This window comes from Salvelinus fontinalis, chromosome 16 (assembly GCF_029448725.1).
Source record: "Salvelinus fontinalis isolate EN_2023a chromosome 16, ASM2944872v1, whole genome shotgun sequence".
Taxonomy (NCBI): Eukaryota; Metazoa; Chordata; class Actinopteri; order Salmoniformes; family Salmonidae; genus Salvelinus; species Salvelinus fontinalis.
This window is the reverse complement of record NC_074680.1, coordinates 46,028,538-46,048,443: the sequence shown is the minus strand read 5'-3', so window position 1 is coordinate 46,048,443 and position 19,906 is coordinate 46,028,538. Positions and strand designations below refer to the sequence as shown.

General features: G+C 46.6%; 1 protein-coding gene across 1 annotated transcript in view; it reads right to left on the bottom strand.

Annotated features, from left to right (window-relative positions):
- Nucleotides 1–19,906, bottom strand: part of LOC129813250 (mitogen-activated protein kinase kinase kinase kinase 5-like) — a 168,282-nt gene that overhangs the window by 78,430 nt on the left and 69,946 nt on the right. Inside the window, exons 11-13 of the mRNA XM_055865550.1 lie at nt 10,666–10,728; nt 10,498–10,579; nt 4,635–4,751 (exon numbers count right to left, since the gene is read on the bottom strand). Coding sequence (XP_055721525.1) covers nt 4,635–4,751; nt 10,498–10,579; nt 10,666–10,728 — 262 coding nt within the window. The remainder of the gene's footprint in view (nt 1–4,634; nt 4,752–10,497; nt 10,580–10,665; nt 10,729–19,906) is intronic.

Sequence of the window (19,906 nt, the reverse complement as noted above, 5' to 3'; positions counted from 1 at the left end):
TCAGGCCCAGAAGCTAAGATATGCATATTATTAGTATATTTGGATAGAAAACACTCTGAAGTTTCTAAAACTGTTTGAATGATGTCTGTGAGTATAACAGAACTCATATGGCAGGCAAAAACCTGAGAAAAAATCCAACCAGGAAGTGGGAAATCTGAGGTTTGTAGGTTTGCCTATCCAATATACAGTGTCTATGGGGTCATATTGCACTTCCTAAGGCTTCCACTAGATGTCAACAGTCGTTAGAACCTTGTTTGATGCTTCTACTGTGAAGGATGAGGGAATGAGAGCTGATTGAGTCAGGGGTCTGGCATAGTGCCACTCAGGCCCGCCCCCGTGAGAGTTAGCTGCGTTCCATTGCATTTCTACAGACAAAGGAATTCTCCGGTTGAAACATTATTGATTCTTAACCTGTTGAGGATGGGGGCGCTGTTGAGACTATTTATGCTAATTGGGTAATTTTTGAAACGGCTTCCCACAAAATCCTTGATCGTACAATATGCATATTATTATTATTATTGGATAGAAAACAGTCTATAGTTTCTATAGGAGTTGAAATTTTGTCTCTAAGTGGAACAGAGCCCATTTTACAGCAATTTCCCTGACATGGAGTCAGATTTCAGAAATGTTGGCCACTGTTCTGAAGTCAGTTAAAAGGGCACTGTTATTGCTATGACTATACGGACACTTCTTACGTCTTCCCCTGGATGCCTTTACGTGATGACGATTCCAATGGGGTCGATTGCGCGTTCACAGGCACTACAAATGAAAAAACCCTGTAGCTAGCAAGTCTTTTCTTGGTGCGTAACGCGCGTGGAGGACACCGACCGCTCCTGTTCCAAGCGTTAGTTTAGCCTGTTATATTTCTCCGGTCATCTTTTCACTCGTTATAGGAGTTAAAAACATCATAAGGTAGTTAATTTAAAGCGTTTTATAGCAATTGATATCCGTTTAGTGCGATTTTGGGACATTTATTTTTGAAACGATGTGAATAGCTGGGCACGCTTTTCAGTTCATCCCGAACGCAGTTGGCATTTCCACATGGCAAGAGGACAGCTTTCCACCAAAAGACGATTACTCCCAAGAAAGGATCCTTTGCCCAAGATACTGATGGAAGAACAGCTCAAAGTAGGACATTTTTATTATGATAAATCGTGTTTCTGTCGAAACATTTTAGTGGCTTAGGACGCCATGTTTTTTGACGTAGCTTCGCTTGGCGCAAACTGTATTGAAAAGTAAGGATAAATTAAAAAATGTAATTCCGCAATTGTATTAAGAATTAAATTGTCTATCAATCCCTGTCCACCCTATATTTTTTAGTCACGTTTATGAGTATTTATGTATAAGAGTAGATCACTGTCTAAGTGGCGCAAGGACATTTTCTGACCAGCTGAGCTACATTTCACATTGTCTAACCATGATTTTGGTGGCTAAATATAAACATTTTCGATCAAACTCTATATGGATTGTGTAATATGATGTTACAGGAGTGTCATCGGAAGAAATCTGAGAAGGTTAGTGAAAAAATTAATATATTTTTGGCGATGTTGACGTTATCGCTCACTTTGGCTAGAATCAATGCTGGGCTGCTATGTGCTATGTGCTATGCTAATATAACGATTTATTGTGTTTTCGCTGTAAGACACTTAGAAAATCTGAAATATTGTCTGTATTCACAGGATCTGTGTCTTTCGATTCGTGTATGCTGTGTATTTTTACGAAATGTTTGATGATTAGTAAGTAGGTAAACACGTTGCTCTAAGTAGTTTTTCTATTCCATTTGTGACGGTGGGTGCAATTGTAACCTATGCCATCTACCTGAAATATGCACTTTTTTCTAACAAAACCTATCCCATACCATAAATATGTTATCAGACTGTCATCTGATGAGTTTTTTTCTTGGTTAGGGGCTATAAATATCTTAGTTTAGCCGAATTGGTGATGGCTACTGGTGTTGGTGGACAAATAAAAGATGGTGGATTATGCTAATGTGTTTTTAGGTAATAGATGTACATCTTTACATATTGTGTCTTCCCTGTAAAACATTTTAAAAATCGGACATGTTGACTGGATTCACAAGATCTGTGTCTTTCATTAGCTGTATTGGACTTTAATGTGTGAAAGAAAAAAAAAAAAAAAAAAAAAATTTCGCGGCACTGGTTTTTCAGTGGGGGTGGGGGGGGAGTGCCGCTAGCGGCACGCTGATCCTAGACAGGTTAACATAAGATTTATGTTAAAAACATCCTAAAGATTGATTCTATACATCGTTTGACATGTTTCTATGAACTGTAATGGATTTTTTTGACTTTGTCTGGTCTGCGCATCATGAATTTGGATTTTTGAACTAAACGCGCAAACAAAAAGGAGGTATTTGGACATCAATTATGGACATTATCAAACAAAACAAACATTTATTGTGGAACTGGGATTCCTGGGAGTGCATTCTGATGAAGATCATCAAAGGTAAGTGAATATTTATAACGCTATTTCTGACTTCTGTTGACTCCACAACATGGCGGGTATCTGTATGGCTTGTTTTTGTGTCTGAGCGCCGTACTCAGATTATTGCATGGTGTGCTTTTTCCATGAAGTTTTTAAAAAATCTGACACAGCGGTTGCATTAAGGAGAAGTTTATCTAAAGTTCCATGTAAAACACTTGTATCTTTTATCAATGTTTATGATGAGTATTTCTGTAAATTGATGTGGCTCTCTGCAAAATCACGGGATGTTTTGGAAACAAAACATTACTGAACATAACGCGCCAATGTAAACTAAGATTTTTGGATATAAATATGAACTTTATCAAACAAAACATACATGTATTGTGTAACATGAAGTCCTGTGAGTGTCATCTGATGAAGATCAAAGGTTAGTGATTAATTTTCTCTATTTCTGCTTTTTGTGACTCCTCTCTTTGGCTGGAAAAATGTCTGTGTTTTTCTGTGACTAACATAATCCGATGGTGTGCTTTCATCGTAAAGCTTTCATCGTAAAGCTTTCATCGTAAAGCCTTTTGTCGTAATTAAGTTATTTTTAGAATTCTAACACTGCGATTGCATTAAGAACTAGTGTATCTATCATTTCCTATACAACATGTATTTTTTAGTAATGTTTATGAATAGTTATTTGGTCAGAATATGTGAGAGTCAGAAAAATATCCGGATGTTCTGGGAAAAAGATGCTACATTAGCACAATGTGTAACCACTGATTTCAGCTCTAAATATGCACATTTTCGAACAAAACATAGATTTATTGTATAACATGTTATAAGACTGTCATCTGATGAAGTTGTTTCTTGGTTAGTTAGGTTGGCTTTGTGCATGCTACCTGTGCTGTGAAAAATGTCTATCCTTTTTTGTATTTGGTGGTGAGCTAACATAAATATACGTGCTGTTTTCGCTGTAAAACATTTTAAAAATCGGACATGTTGGCTGGATTCACAAGATGTTTATCTTTCAAATGCTGTATTGGACTTGTTAATGTGTGAAAGTTAAATATTTAAAAAATATATATTTTGAATTTCGAGCCCTGCACTTGAAGTGTCTGTTGTCATATTGTGGCCGGCCTCGGGCTTGCAGCCAGAAGAAGTTAACTGCCTGTTCAGGGGCAGAACGACAGATTTATACCTTGTCAGCTCGGGGATTTGATCTAGCAACCTTTCAGTTACTAGTCCAACCACTAGGCTACCCTGCCGCCCCAATGGAGGTAGATACGTACAGATAACTAGGAAATAAAGTGACGAGGCAACAGGATAGATAATAAACAGTAGCAGCAGCATTAGAAACATTATGAAAACAACTCCCATCGGCGGTCGACGACAGGATACGATTTGAGAGCACACGTTAGCGCCAAAAAGTGGTTGTAGATTTGACGGCATGCCGATAGTGAATTCAAAGCCATTCAGTGGCTAGAAACACTACAAAAACACACATTTTACCAGGTTCCCCTGAATCAATTGTAATCACAGTCCATCACAACACCGTTTCTCTGATTAGCGAGGAGTCATCTGTGTTTAATTTCATTGTGTGTTAGACACACAGTTTGAGATCATTGCGAGGGGATTTCGCCAGTGTTTGAAAATGGGGGAATTGGGTCTGAGATGGCAACCGTAGGGGGTCCTATAAAATACATTCGTTGACCACTTTTGAAATCTGGGTAAAATCTATGAAAATGTAGATTTTCGGTTGTAGTTACCCTTTAATTCACCTGTGCACCTGCCAGAGACCGTTGTTTGGTTAGCAATGTTTCTGTAGTGCTCATGTGATTGCAGAGTTTGCTAAACAAAATGGCCACCGGATTGAAGCAAAAAAAATCATGATATCATTCTACCAGTCTATTTTGTAGTTAACATTTCATTGAGAAGGTTCAGGGAAACTTTTTCCATAAGACTGTTTCCATTACATTAGCATCATCGCTAACAGCTTCACAAAGCGGTAGACAAAACACACACAGACAGACAGACATTCCTGTGACGTTGCCTCTTCAGAAAGTTGAAGGAAAAGATTAATCGCTGATGCATTTTGTTCATGTCTTAAGATAATCTTGGGACACATTTTTAAAATTTTCTAATAAAAATGTAGTTGATTAGGTAATAGGGAGCAATTTTAGACTGGGCTGTGGTTAGTTATTTACCTCCAGGTCATCGTCGTCCACCTCAGAGAAGTGTTGGTGATTATCAGGGTTGTTCATCTTGTCCAACAGCTCCACAGCTACTTTCCTGGTCAGCCCTGTCTGACCTACAAACACATGCTGCAACAAACAGACAGACAGACACAGAGTGAGAGACACAGACGGACAGATGGAAAAAGAGAGACAGACGGAGGGAGAGCGAGACAGACGAGCGACCGACCAACACAGACAGACAGAGAGAGGGAGCCAGACAGATGGACAGATAGAGGGAGTCAGACAGACAGAGTGAGGGAGTCAGACAGACAGAGTGAGGGAGTCAAACAGATGGACAGAGTGAGGGAGTCAAACAGATGGACAGATAGAGGGAGCCAGACAGATGGACAGAGTGAGGGAGTCAGACAGACAGAGGGAGGGAGCCAGACAGACAGAGGGAGGGAGCCAGACAGAAAGAGGGAGGGAGCCAGACAGACAGAGGGAGGGAGCCAGACAGACAGAGGGAGGGAGCCAGACAGACAGAGGGAGGGAGCCAGACAGACAGAGGGAGGGAGCCAGACAGACAGAGGGAGCCAGACAGACAGAGGGAGCCAGACAGACAGAGGGAGCCAGACAGACAGAGGGAGCCAGACAGACAGAGGGAGCCAGACAGACTTTATTGTTGATCTAGTGACACATCAAGAACACAAGATGGCCACTAATGCTCCTAATACCAAGCTTTAAAAGAAAGTGACAACTATTAACTAGGACCTCTGACATATTTCACCACTGAGATGAAGACTGGTTCACCATCATTAAGACCTGGTACATCTCAGAGGATGAATCACGTCAACCTAATGCTCCAGAACATTCTAATTAACAACTCTAGACGAATTAGACTCTCTAAGGGCTGGTTTACCCTATCCCTAAAGCACTTTCAAAACTGAGATTTTACGTCGAGCATGCTTTTTAGCCCAGGGCCAGTTTCCATCTGGGTACGGAAACGGCCTTAAGAGTTATACTGAATGGTTTCGTCCCCCAGTTCATTTAAAAAAAAAATGTAACCTTTATTTAACAAGGCAAGTCAATTAAGAACAAATTCTTATTTACAATGACGGCCTACCAAAAGGCCTCGAGCGGGGACGGGGGCCTGGGATTAAAATAAATAAATACAATATAAATATAGGACAAAACACACATCACAACAAGAGAGAGACCTAAGACAACAACATAAAGAGAGACCTAAGACAACAACATAGAGAGAGACCTAAGACAACAACAGAAAGAGAGACCTAAGACAACAACATAGAGAGAGACCTAAGACAACAACATAAACAGAGACAACAACATAAAGAGAGACCTAAGACAACAACATAAAGAGAGACCTAAGACAACAACATAAACAGAGACAACAACATAAAGAGAGACAACAACATAAAGAGAGACAACAACATAAACAGAGACAACAACAACATAAAGAGAGACAACAACAACATAGAGAGAGACAACAACATAAACAGAGACAACAACATAAAGAGAGACAACAACATAGAGAGAGACAACAACATAAACAGAGACAACAACATAAACAGAGACAACAACATAAAGAGAGACAACAACAACATAAAGAGAGACAACAACAACATAAAGAGAGACAACAACAACATAAAGAGAGACAACAACATAAAGAGAGACAACAACAAAATAAAGAGAGACAACAACAACATAAAGAGAGACGACAACAACATAAACAGAGACAACAACATAAAGAGAGAGACAACAACAACATAAAGAGAGACAACAACAACATAAAGAGAGACAACAACAACATAAAGAGAGACAACAACATAAAGAGAGACGACAACAACATAAACAGAGACAACAACATAAACAGAGACAACAACATAAAGAGAGAAAACATAAAGAGAGACAACAACATAAAGAGAGACAACAACAACATAAAGAGAGACAACAACATAGAGAGAGACAACAACATAAACAGAGACAACAACATAAACAGAGACAACAACATAAAGAGAGACAACAACATAAAGAGAGACAACAACATAAACAGAGACAACAACATAAACAGAGACAACAACATAAACAGAGACAACAACATAAAGAGAGACAACAACATAAAGAGAGACAACAACATAAACAGAGACAACAACATAAACAGAGACAACAACATAAAGAGAGACAACAACAACATAAAGAGAGACAACAACAACATAAAGAGAGACAACAACAACATAAAGAGAGACAACAACAACATAAAGAGAGACAACAACAACATAAAGAGAGACAACAACATAAAGAGAGACAACAACATAAAGAGAGACAACAACATAGAGAGACAACAACATAGAGACAACAACATAAAGAGAGACAACAACATAAAGAGAGACAACAACATAGAGAGAGACAACAACATAGAGAGAGACAACAACATAGAGAGAGACAACAACATAGAGAGAGACAACAACATAAAGAGAGACCTAAGACAACAACATAGAGAGAGACAACAACATAAAGAGAGACAACAACATAGAGAGAGACAACAACATAAACAGAGACAACAACATAAAGAGAGACAACAACATAAAGAGAGACAACAACATAAAGAGAGACAACAACATAAAGAGAGACAACAACAACATAAAGAGAGACAACAACAACATAAAGAGAGACAACAACATAAAGAGAGACGACAACAACATAAACAGAGACAACAACAACATAAAGAGAGACGACAACAACATAAAGAGAGACGACAACAACATAAACAGAGACAACAACATAAAGAGAGACAACATAAAGAGAGACAACAACATAAAGAGAGACAACAACAACATAAAGAGAGACAACAACATAGAGAGAGACAACAACATAAACAGAGACAACAACATAAACACAGACAACAACATAAACAGAGACAACAACATAAACAGAGACAACAACAACATAAAGAGAGACAACAACAACATAAAGAGAGACCTAAGACAACAACATAGAGAGAGACAACAACATAAAGAGAGACAACAACATAGAGAGAGACAACAACATAAACAGAGAGAACAACATAAACAGAGACAACAACATAGAGAGAGACAACAACATAGAGAGAGACAACAACATAAAGAGAGACAACAACAACATAAAGAGAGACAACAACATAAACAGAGACAACAACATAGAGAGAGACAACAACATAAAGAGAGACAACAACAACATAAAGAGAGACCTAAGACAACAACATAGAGAGAGACAACAACATAAAGAGAGACAACAACATAGAGAGAGACAACAACATAAACAGAGACAACAACATAAACTGAGACAACAACATAAACAGAGACAACAACATAAACAGAGACAACAACATAAAGAGAGACAACAACATAAAGAGAGACAACAACATAGAGAGAGACAACAACATGAAGAGAGACCTAAGACAACAACATAAAGAGAGACCTAAGACAACAACATAAACAGAGACAACAACATAAACAGAGACAACAACATAGAGAGAGACAACAACATAAAGAGAGACAACAACATAAAGAGAGACAACAACATAAAGAGAGACAACAACATAAAGAGAGACAACAACATAAAGAGAGACAACAACATAAAGAGAGACAACAACATAGAGAGAGACAACAACATAGAGAGAGACAACAACATAGAGAGAGACAACAACATAAAGAGAGACAACAACATAAAGAGAGACAACAACATAGAGAGAGACAACAACATAAAGAGAGACAACAACATAGAGAGAGACAACAACAACATAGAGACCTAAGACAACAACATAAAGAGACAACAACATAAAGAGAGACAACAACATAGAGAGAGACAACAACATAAAGAGAGACAACAACATAAACAGAGACAACAACATAAACAGAGACAACAACATAAGAGACAACAACATAGAGAGAGACAACAACATAAACAGAGACAACAACATAAACAGAGACAACAACATAAACAGAGACAACAACATAAACAGAGACAACAACATAAACAGAGACAACAACATAAGAGACAACAACATAAAGAGAGACAACAACATAGAGAGAGACAACAACATAAAGAGAGACAACAACATAGAGAGAGACAACAACATAGAGAGAGACAACAACATAAAGAGAGACAACAACATAAAGAGAGACAACAACATAGAGAGAGACAACAACATAAAGAGAGACAACAACATAAAGAGAGACAACAACAACATAAAGAGAGAGACAACAACATAAAGAGAGACAACAACATAGAGAGAGACAACAACATAGAGAGAGACAACAACATAGAGAGAGACAACAACATAGAGAGAGACAACAACATAGAGAGAGACAACAACATAAACAGAGACAACAACATAAACAGAGACAACAACATAAACAGAGACAACAACATAAACAGAGACAACAACATAAACAGAGACAACAACATAAACAGAGACAACAACATAAAGAGAGACAACAACATAAGAGACAACAACATAAACAGAGACAACAACATAGAGACCTAAGACAACAACATAGAGACCTAAGACAACAACATAGAGACCTAAGACAACAACATAGAGACCTAAGACAACAACATAGAGACCTAAGACAACAACATAGAGACAACAACATAAAGAGAGACAACAACATAAACAGAGACAACAACATAAACAGAGACAACAACATAAACAGAGACAACAACATAAAGAGAGAGACAACAACATAAAGAGAGACAACAACATAGAGAGAGACAACAACATAAAGACCTAAGACAACAACATAGAGACCTAAGACAACAACATAGAGACCTAAGACAACAACATAGAGACCTAAGACAACAACATAGAGACCTAAGACAACAACATAGAGACAACAACATAAAGAGAGACAACAACATAAAGAGAGACAACAACATAAACAGAGACAACAACATAGAGACCTAAGACAACAACATAGAGACCTAAGACAACAACATAGAGACCTAAGACAACAACATAGAGACCTAAGACAACAACATAGAGACAACAACAACATAGAGACAACAACATAAAGAGAGACAACAACATAAAGAGAGACAACAACATAAACAGAGACAACAACATAAACAGAGACAACAACATAAACAGAGACAACAACATAAAGAGAGACAACAACATAAAGAGAGAGACAACAACATAAAGAGAGACAACAACAACATAAAGAGAGACAACAACAACATAAACAGAGACAACAACATAAAGAGAGAGACAACAACATAAAGAGAGAGACAACAACATAAAGAGAGAGACAACAACATAAAGAGAGAGACAACAACATAAAGAGAGAGACAACAACATAAAGAGAGACAACAACATAGAGAGAGACAACAACATAGAGAGAGACAACAACATAAAGAGAGACAACAACATAAACAGAGACAACAACATAGAGAGAGACAACAACATAAAGAGAGACAACAACATAAACAGAGACAACAACATAAACAGAGACAACAACATAAAGAGAGACAACAACATAAAGAGAGACAACAACATAAAGAGAGACAACAACATAGAGAGAGACAACAACATAAACAGAGACAACAACATAGAGAGAGACAACAACATAAAGAGAGACAACAACATAAAGAGAGACAACAACATAGAGAGAGACAACAACATAAAGAGAGACAACAACATAAAGAGAGACAACAACATAAAGAGAGACAACAACATAGAGAGAGACAACAACATAGAGAGAGACAACAACAACATAGAGAGACAACAACAACATAGAGAGAGACAACAACATAGAGAGAGACAACAACATAGAGAGAGACAACAACAACATAAACAAGGCAGTTCCTGTTTTCATGAGGACGTGTCAGTTACCGTTAACAGCTTCTCAGCTGTCGGTCTCTTCTTCGGGTTCTTGGTCAGCGAGACTTTAACAAAGTTATGGAAGGCTGTGGTCCTGCAGGGGGGAGGGAACCTACTGTTACTGACTGTAGTAGTATAACAGAAATGCTCCAGGTCACATGACATGTGTACTGTACTTACCATTTTGTTTTGTCTTTTAGCTTGGGAGGCTGAAAGCTGCTCTTTGACATGAGAAACAAGGCCCTGGAATATAACACATCAATTGAGATTAGATCATGTTATAACACAATATTATCTTGTTTTACCACCGGTGGTGAGAGACTTTCATCTACACTGTAGTGGGGCGAGGTTCACAAAACCTTCCTAGCACTATGATCATCTTAAGTCTGTTTTGTAGGCATTAGGCAACAACTGACAGTGATCTTAGTGCTACAAAACACTTTGGGAAACATGACCCTGTACTTAGAGAGACGGGAGAGAGTAGAGAGAGACGGGAGAGAGTAGAGAGAGACGGGAGAGAGACGGGAGAGAGACGGGAGAGAGACGGGAGAGAGTAGAGAGAGACGGGAGAGAGTAGAGAGAGACGGGAGAGAGACGGGAGAGAGACGGGAGAGAGACGGGAGAGAGTAGAGAGAGACGGGAGAGAGTAGAGAGAGACGGGAGAGAGTAGAGAGAGACGGGAGAGAGTAGAGAGAGACGGGAGAGAGTAGAGAGAGACGGGAGAGAGTAGAGAGAGACGGGAGAGAGTAGAGAGAGACGGGAGAGAGTAGAGAGAGACGGGAGAGAGTAGAGAGAGACGGGAGAGAGTAGAGAGAGACGGGAGAGAGTAGAGAGAGACGGGAGAGAGTAGAGAGAGACAGGGGAGAGAGTAGAGAGAGACGGGAGAGAGACGGGAGAGAGTAGAGAAAGACGGGAGAGAGTAGAGAAAGACGGGAGAGAGTAGAGGGAGACGGGAGAGAGTAGAGAGAGACGGGAGAGAGTAGAGGGAGACGGGAGAGAGTAGAGAGAGACGGGAGAGTAGAGAGAGACGGAAGAGAGTAGAGAGAGACGGGAGAGAGTAGAGAGAGACGGGAGAGAGTAGAGAGAGACGGGAGAGAGTAGAGGGAGACGGGAGAGAGTAGAGAGAGACGGGAGAGAGTAGAGAGAGACGGGAGAGAGTAGAGAGAGACGGGAGAGAGTAGAGAGAGACGGGAGAGAGTAGAGAGAGACGGGAGAGAGACGGGAGAGAGACGGGAGAGAGACGGGAGAGAGACGGGAGAGAGACGGGAGAGAGACGGGAGAGAGTAGAGAGAGACGGGAGAGAGTAGAGAGAGACGGGAGAGAGTAGAGAGACGGGAGAGAGTAGAGAGAGACGGGAGAGAGTAGAGAGAGACGGGAGAGAGTAGAGAGAGACGGGAGAGAGTAGAGAGAGACGGGAGAGAGTAGAGAGAGACGGGAGAGAGTAGAGAGAGACGGGAGAGAGTAGAGAGAGACGGGAGAGAGTAGAGAGAGACGGGAGAGAGTAGAGAGAGACGGGAGAGAGTAGAGAGAGACGGGAGAGAGTAGAGAGAGACGGGAGAGAGTAGAGAGAGACGGGAGAGAGTAGAGAGAGACGGGAGAGAGTAGAGAGAGACGGGAGAGAGTAGAGAGAGACGGGAGAGAGTAGAGAGAGACAGGGGAGAGAGTAGAGAGAGACAGGGGAGAGAGTAGAGAGAGTAGAGAGAGACGGGAGAGAGTAGAGAGAGACGGGAGAGAGTAGAGAGAGACGGGAGAGAGTAGAGGGAGACGGGAGAGAGTAGAGAGAGACGGGAGAGTAGAGAGAGACGGAAGAGAGTAGAGAGAGACGGGAGAGAGTAGAGAGAGACGGGAGAGAGTAGAGAGAGACAGGAGAGAGTAGAGAGAGACGGGAGAGAGTAGAGGGAGACGGGAGAGAGTAGAGAGAGACGGGAGAGTAGAGAGAGACGGGAGAGAGTAGAGAGAGACGGGAGAGAGTAGAGAGAGACGGGAGAGAGTAGAGGGAGACGGGAGAGAGTAGAGGGAGACGGGAGAGAGTAGAGAGAGACGGGAGAGTAGAGAGAGACGGAAGAGAGTAGAGAGACGGAAGAGAGTAGAGAGAGACGGAAGAGAGTAGAGAGAGACGGGAGAGAGACGGGAGAGAGACGGGAGAGAGACGGGAGAGAGACGGGAGAGAGACGGGAGAGAGACGGGAGAGAGACGGGAGAGAGACGGGAGAGGGACGGGAGAGCGACGGGAGAGAGACGGGAGAGAGACGGGAGAGAGTAGAGAGAGACGGGAGAGAGACGGGAGAGAGACGGGAGAGAGTAGAGAGAGACGGGAGAGAGTAGAGGGAGACGGGAGAGAGTAGAGAGAGACGGGAGAGAGTAGAGAGAGACGGGAGAGAGTAGAGAGAGACGGGAGAGAGTAGAGAGAGACGGGAGAGAGTAGAGAGAGACGGGAGAGTAGAGAGACGGAAGAGAGTAGAGAGAGACGGAAGAGAGTAGAGAGAGACGGGAGAGAGACGGGAGAGACGGGAGAGAGACGGGAGAGAGACGGGAGAGAGACGGGAGAGAGACGGGAGAGAGTAGAGAGAGACGGGAGAGAGTAGAGAGAGACGGGAGAGAGTAGAGGGAGACGGGAGAGAGTAGAGAGAGACGGGAGAGAGTAGAGAGAGACGGGAGAGAGTAGAGAGAGACGGGAGAGAGTAGAGAGAGACGGGAGAGAGACGGGAGAGAGACGGGAGAGAGACGGGAGAGAGACGGGAGAGAGACGGGAGAGAGACGGGAGAGACGGGAGAGAGTAGAGAGAGTAGAGAGAGACGGGAGAGAGTAGAGAGAGACGGGAGAGTAGAGAGACGGAAGAGAGTAGAGAGAGACGGAAGAGAGTAGAGAGAGACGGGAGAGAGACGGGAGAGAGACGGGAGAGACGGGAGAGAGACGGGAGAGAGACGGGAGAGAGACGGGAGAGAGTAGAGAGAGACGGGAGAGAGTAGAGAGAGACGGGAGAGAGTAGAGGGAGACGGGAGAGAGTAGAGAGAGACGGGAGAGAGTAGAGAGAGACGGGAGAGAGTAGAGAGAGACGGGAGAGAGTAGAGAGAGACGGGAGAGAGACGGGAGAGAGACGGGAGAGAGACGGGAGAGAGACGGGAGAGAGACGGGAGAGAGACGGGAGAGAGACGGGAGAGAGACGGGAGAGAGTAGAGAGAGACGGGAGAGAGTAGAGAGAGACGGGAGAGAGACGGGAGAGAGTAGAGAGACGGGAGAGAGTAGAGAGAGACGGGAGAGAGTAGAGAGAGACGGGAGAGAGACGGGAGAAAGACGGGAGAGAGACGGGAGAGAGACGGGAGAGAGTAGAGAGAGACGGGAGAGAGTAGAGAGAGACGGGAGAGAGACGGGAGAGAGACGGGAGAGAGACGGGAGAGAGTAGAGAGAGACGGGAGAGAGTAGAGAGAGACGGGAGAGAGACGGGAGAGAGACGGGAGAGAGACGGGAGAGAGTAGAGAGAGTAGAGAGAGTAGAGAGAGACTAGAGAGACGGGAGAGAGACGGGAGAGAGACGGGAGAGAGACGGGAGAGTAGAGAGAGTAGAGAGAGTAGAGAGAGACGGGAGAGAGACGGGAGAGAGACGGGAGAGAGACGGGAGAGAGACGGGAGAGAGACGGGAGAGAGTAGAGAGAGACGGGAGAGAGTAGAGAGAGACGGGAGAGAGTAGAGAGAGACGGGAGAGAGTAGAGAGAGACGGGAGAGAGTAGAGAGAGAGTAGAGAGAGACGGGAGAGAGTAGAGAGAGACGGCAGAGAGTAGAGAGAGAGACGGGAGAGAGCAGAGAGAGACGGGAGAGAGCAGAGAGAGACGGGAGAGAGCAGAGAGAGACGGGAGAGAGCAGAGAGAGACGGGAGAGAGCAGAGAGAGACGGGAGAGAGCAGAGAGAGACGGGAGAGGGCAGAGAGAGACGGGAGAGGGTAGAGAGAGACGGGAGAGAGCAGAGAGAGACGGGAGAGGGCAGAGAGACGGGAGAGGGCAGAGAGAGACGGGAGAGAGTAGAGAGAGACGGGAGAGAGTAGAGAGAGACGGGAGAGAGTAGAGAGAGACGGGAGAGAGTAGAGAGAGAGTAGAGAGAGACGGGAGAGAGTAGAGAGAGACGGGAGAGAGTAGAGGGAGACGGGAGAGAGTAGAGAGAGACGGAAGAGAGTAGAGAGAGACGGAAGAGAGTAGAGAGACGGAAGAGAGTAGAGAGTAGAGAGAGACGGGAGAGAGACGGGAGAGAGACGGGAGAGAGACGGGAGAGAGTAGAGAGAGACGGGAGAGAGTAGAGAGAGACGGGAGAGAGACGGGAGAGAGACGGGAGAGAGACGGGAGAGAGTAGAGAGAGACGGGAGAGAGTAGAGAGAGACGGGAGAGAGTAGAGAGAGACGGGAGAGAGTAGAGAGAGACGGGAGAGAGTAGAGAGAGACGGGAGAGAGTAGAGAGAGACGGGAGAGAGTAGAGAGAGACGGGAGAGAGTAGAGAGAGACGGGAGAGAGTAGAGAGAGACGGGAGAGAGTAGAGAGAGACGGGAGAGAGTAGAGAGAGACGGGAGAGAGTAGAGAGAGACAGGGGAGAGAGTAGAGAGAGACGGGAGAGAGACGGGAGAGAGTAGAGAAAGACGGGAGAGAGTAGAGAAAGACGGGAGAGAGTAGAGGGAGACGGGAGAGAGTAGAGAGAGACGGGAGAGAGTAGAGGGAGACGGGAGAGAGTAGAGGGAGACGGGAGAGTAGAGAGAGACGGAAGAGAGTAGAGAGAGACGGGAGAGAGTAGAGAGAGACGGGAGAGAGTAGAGAGAGACGGGAGAGAGTAGAGGGAGACGGGAGAGAGTAGAGAGAGACGGGAGAGAGTAGAGAGAGACGGGAGAGAGTAGAGAGAGACGGGAGAGAGTAGAGAGAGACGGGAGAGAGTAGAGAGAGACGGGAGAGAGACGGGAGAGAGACGGGAGAGAGACGGGAGAGAGACGGGAGAGAGACGGGAGAGAGACGGGAGAGAGACGGGAGAGAGTAGAGAGAGACGGGAGAGAGTAGAGAGAGACGGGAGAGAGTAGAGAGAGACGGGAGAGAGTAGAGAGAGAGTAGAGAGAGACGGGAGAGAGTAGAGAGAGACGGGAGAGAGTAGAGGGAGACGGGAGAGAGTAGAGGGAGACGGGAGAGAGTAGAGAGAGACGGAAGAGAGTAGAGAGACGGAAGAGAGTAGAGAGTAGAGAGAGACGGGAGAGAGACGGGAGAGAGACGGGAGAGAGACGGGAGAGAGTAGAGAGAGACGGGAGAGAGTAGAGAGAGACGGGAGAGAGACGGGAGAGAGACGGGAGAGAGACGGGAGAGAGTAGAGAGAGACGGGAGAGAGTAGAGAGAGACGGGAGAGAGTAGAGAGAGACGGGAGAGAGTAGAGAGAGACGGGAGAGAGTAGAGGGAGACGGGAGAGAGTAGAGGGAGACGGGAGAGTAGAGAGAGACGGAAGAGAGTAGAGAGAGACGGGAGAGAGTAGAGAGAGACGGGAGAGAGTAGAGAGAGACGGGAGAGAGTAGAGGGAGACGGGAGAGAGTAGAGAGAGACGGGAGAGAGTAGAGAGAGACGGGAGAGAGTAGAGAGAGACGGGAGAGAGTAGAGAGAGACGGGAGAGAGACGGGAGAGAGACGGGAGAGAGACGGGAGAGAGACGGGAGAGAGACGGGAGAGAGACGGGAGAGAGACGGGAGAGAGACGGGAGAGAGTAGAGAGAGACGGGAGAGAGTAGAGAGAGACGGGAGAGAGTAGAGAGAGACGGGAGAGAGTAGAGAGAGACGGGAGAGAGTAGAGAGAGACGGGAGAGAGTAGAGAGAGACGGGAGAGAGTAGAGAGAGACGGGAGAGAGTAGAGAGAGACGGGAGAGAGTAGAGAGAGACGGGAGAGAGTAGAGAGAGACGGGAGAGAGTAGAGAGAGACGGGAGAGAGTAGAGAGAGACGGGAGAGAGTAGAGAGAGACGGGAGAGAGTAGAGAGAGACGGGAGAGAGTAGAGAGAGACGGGAGAGAGTAGAGAGAGACGGGAGAGAGTAGAGAGAGACGGGAGAGAGTAGAGAGAGACGGGAGAGAGTAGAGAGAGACGGGAGAGAGTAGAGAGAGACGGGAGAGAGTAGAGAGAGACAGGGGAGAGAGTAGAGAGAGTAGAGAGAGACGGGAGAGAGTAGAGAGAGACGGGAGAGAGTAGAGAGAGACGGGAGAGAGTAGAGGGAGACGGGAGAGAGTAGAGAGAGACGGGAGAGTAGAGAGAGACGGAAGAGAGTAGAGAGAGACGGGAGAGAGTAGAGAGAGACGGGAGAGAGTAGAGAGAGACGGGAGAGAGTAGAGAGAGACGGGAGAGAGTAGAGAGAGACGGGAGAGTAGAGAGAGACGGGAGAGAGTAGAGAGAGACGGGAGAGAGTAGAGAGAGACGGGAGAGAGTAGAGGGAGACGGGAGAGAGTAGAGGGAGACGGGAGAGAGTAGAGAGAGACGGGAGAGTAGAGAGAGACGGAAGAGAGTAGAGAGACGGAAGAGAGTAGAGAGAGACGGAAGAGAGTAGAGAGAGACGGGAGAGAGACGGGAGAGAGACGGGAGAGAGACGGGAGAGAGACGGGAGAGAGACGGGAGAGAGACGGGAGAGAGACGGGAGAGAGACGGGAGAGAGACGGGAGAGGGACGGGAGAGCGACGGGAGAGAGACGGGAGAGAGACGGGAGAGAGTAGAGAGAGACGGGAGAGAGACGGGAGAGAGACGGGAGAGAGTAGAGAGAGACGGGAGAGAGTAGAGGGAGACGGGAGAGAGTAGAGAGAGACGGGAGAGAGTAGAGAGAGACGGGAGAGAGTAGAGAGAGACGGGAGAGAATAGAGAGAGACGGGAGAGAGTAGAGAGAGACGGGAGAGTAGAGAGACGGAAGAGAGTAGAGAGAGACGGAAGAGAGTAGAGAGAGACGGGAGAGAGACGGGAGAGACGGGAGAGAGACGGGAGAGAGACGGGAGAGAGACGGGAGAGAGACGGGAGAGAGTAGAGAGAGACGGGAGAGAGTAGAGAGAGACGGGAGAGAGTAGAGGGAGACGGGAGAGAGTAGAGAGAGACGGGAGAGAGTAGAGAGAGACGGGAGAGAGTAGAGAGAGACGGGAGAGAGTAGAGAGAGACGGGAGAGAGACGGGAGAGAGACGGGAGAGAGACGGGAGAGAGACGGGAGAGAGACGGGAGAGAGACGGGAGAGACGGGAGAGAGTAGAGAGAGTAGAGAGAGACGGGAGAGAGTAGAGAGAGACGGGAGAGTAGAGAGACGGAAGAGAGTAGAGAGAGACGGAAGAGAGTAGAGAGACGGGAGAGAGACGGGAGAGAGACGGGAGAGACGGGAGAGAGACGGGAGAGAGACGGGAGAGAGACGGGAGAGAGTAGAGAGAGACGGGAGAGAGTAGAGAGAGACGGGAGAGAGTAGAGGGAGACGGGAGAGAGTAGAGAGAGACGGGAGAGAGTAGAGAGAGACGGGAGAGAGTAGAGAGAGACGGGAGAGAGTAGAGAGAGACGGGAGAGAGACGGGAGAGAGACGGGAGAGAGACGGGAGAGAGACGGGAGAGAGACGGGAGAGAGTAGAGAGAGACGGGAGAGAGTAGAGAGAGACGGGAGAGAGACGGGAGAGAGTAGAGAGACGGGAGAGAGTAGAGAGAGACGGGAGAGAGTAGAGAGAGACGGGAGAGAGACGGGAGAAAGACGGGAGAGAGACGGGAGAGAGACGGGAGAGAGTAGAGAGAGACGGGAGAGAGTAGAGAGAGACGGGAGAGAGACGGGAGAGAGACGGGAGAGAGACGGGAGAGAGTAGAGAGAGACGGGAGAGAGTAGAGAGAGACGGGAGAGAGACGGGAGAGAGACGGGAGAGAGACGGGAGAGAGTAGAGAGAGTAGAGAGAGACTAGAGAGACGGGAGAGAGACGGGAGAGAGACGGGAGAGAGACGGGAGAGTAGAGAGAGTAGAGAGAGACGGGAGAGAGACGGGAGAGAGACGGGAGAGAGACGGGAGAGAGACGGGAGAGAGTAGAGAGAGACGGGAGAGAGTAGAGAGAGACGGGAGAGAGTAGAGAGAGACGGGAGAGAGTAGAGAGAGACGGGAGAGAGTAGAGAGAGACGGGAGAGAGTAGAGAGAGAGTAGAGAGAGACGGGAGAGAGTAGAGAGAGACGGCAGAGAGTAGAGAGAGAGACGGGAGAGAGCAGAGAGAGACGGGAGAGAGCAGAGAGAGACGGGAGAGAGCAGAGAGAGACGGGAGAGAGCAGAGAGAGACGGGAGAGAGCAGAGAGAGACGGGAGAGGGCAGAGAGAGACGGGAGAGGGTAGAGAGAGACGGGAGAGAGCAGAGAGAGACGGGAGAGGGCAGAGAGACGGGAGAGGGCAGAGAGAGACGGGAGAGAGTAGAGAGAGATGGGAGAGAGTAGAGAGAGACGGGAGAGAGTAGAGAGAGACGGGAGAGAGTAGAGAGAGAGTAGAGAGAGACGGGAGAGAGTAGAGAGAGACGGGAGAGAGTAGAGAGAGACGGGAGAGAGTAGAGAGAGACGGGAGAGAGTAGAGAGAGACGGGAGAGTAGAGAGAGACGGGAGAGAGTAGAGAGAGACGGGAGAGAGCAGAGAGAGACGGGAGAGAGCAGAGAGAGACGGGAGAGAGCAGAGAGAGACGGGAGAGAGCAGAGAGAGACGGGAGAGAGCAGAGAGAGACGGGAGAGAGCAGAGAGAGACGGGAGAGAGCAGAGAGAGACGGGAGAGAGCAGAGAGAGACGGGAGAGAGACGGGAGAGAGACGGGAGAGAGTAGAGAGAGACGGGAGAGAGTAGAGGGAGACGGGAGAGAGTAGAGAGAGACGGGAGAGAGTAGAGAGAGACGGGAGAGAGTAGAGAGAGACGGGAGAGAGTAGAGAGAGACGAGAGAGTAGAGAGAGACGGGAGAGTAGAGAGAGACGGAAGAGAGCAGAGAGAGACGGAAGAGAGCAGAGAGAGACGGAAGAGAGCAGAGAGAGACGGAAGAGAGCAGAGAGAGACGGGAGAGAGAGCAGAGAGAGACGGGAGAGAGACGGGAGAGAGACGGGAGAGAGACGGGAGAGAGACGGGAGAGAGTAGAGAGAGAGTAGAGAGAGACGGGAGAGAGTAGAGAGAGACGGGAGAGAGTAGAGGGAGACGGGAGAGAGTAGAGAGAGACGGGAGAGAGACGGGAGAGAGACGGGAGAGAGACGGGAGAGAGACGGGAGAGAGACGGGAGAGAGACGGGAGAGAGACGGGAGAGAGACGGGAGAGAGACGGGAGAGAGTAGAGAGAGACGGGAGAGAGACGGGAGAGAGTAGAGAGAGACGGGAGAGAGACGGGAGAGAGACGGGAGAGAGACGGGAGAGAGACGGGAGAGAGACGGGAGAGAGTAGAGAGAGACGGGAGAGAGTAGAGAGAGACGGGCAAGAGTAG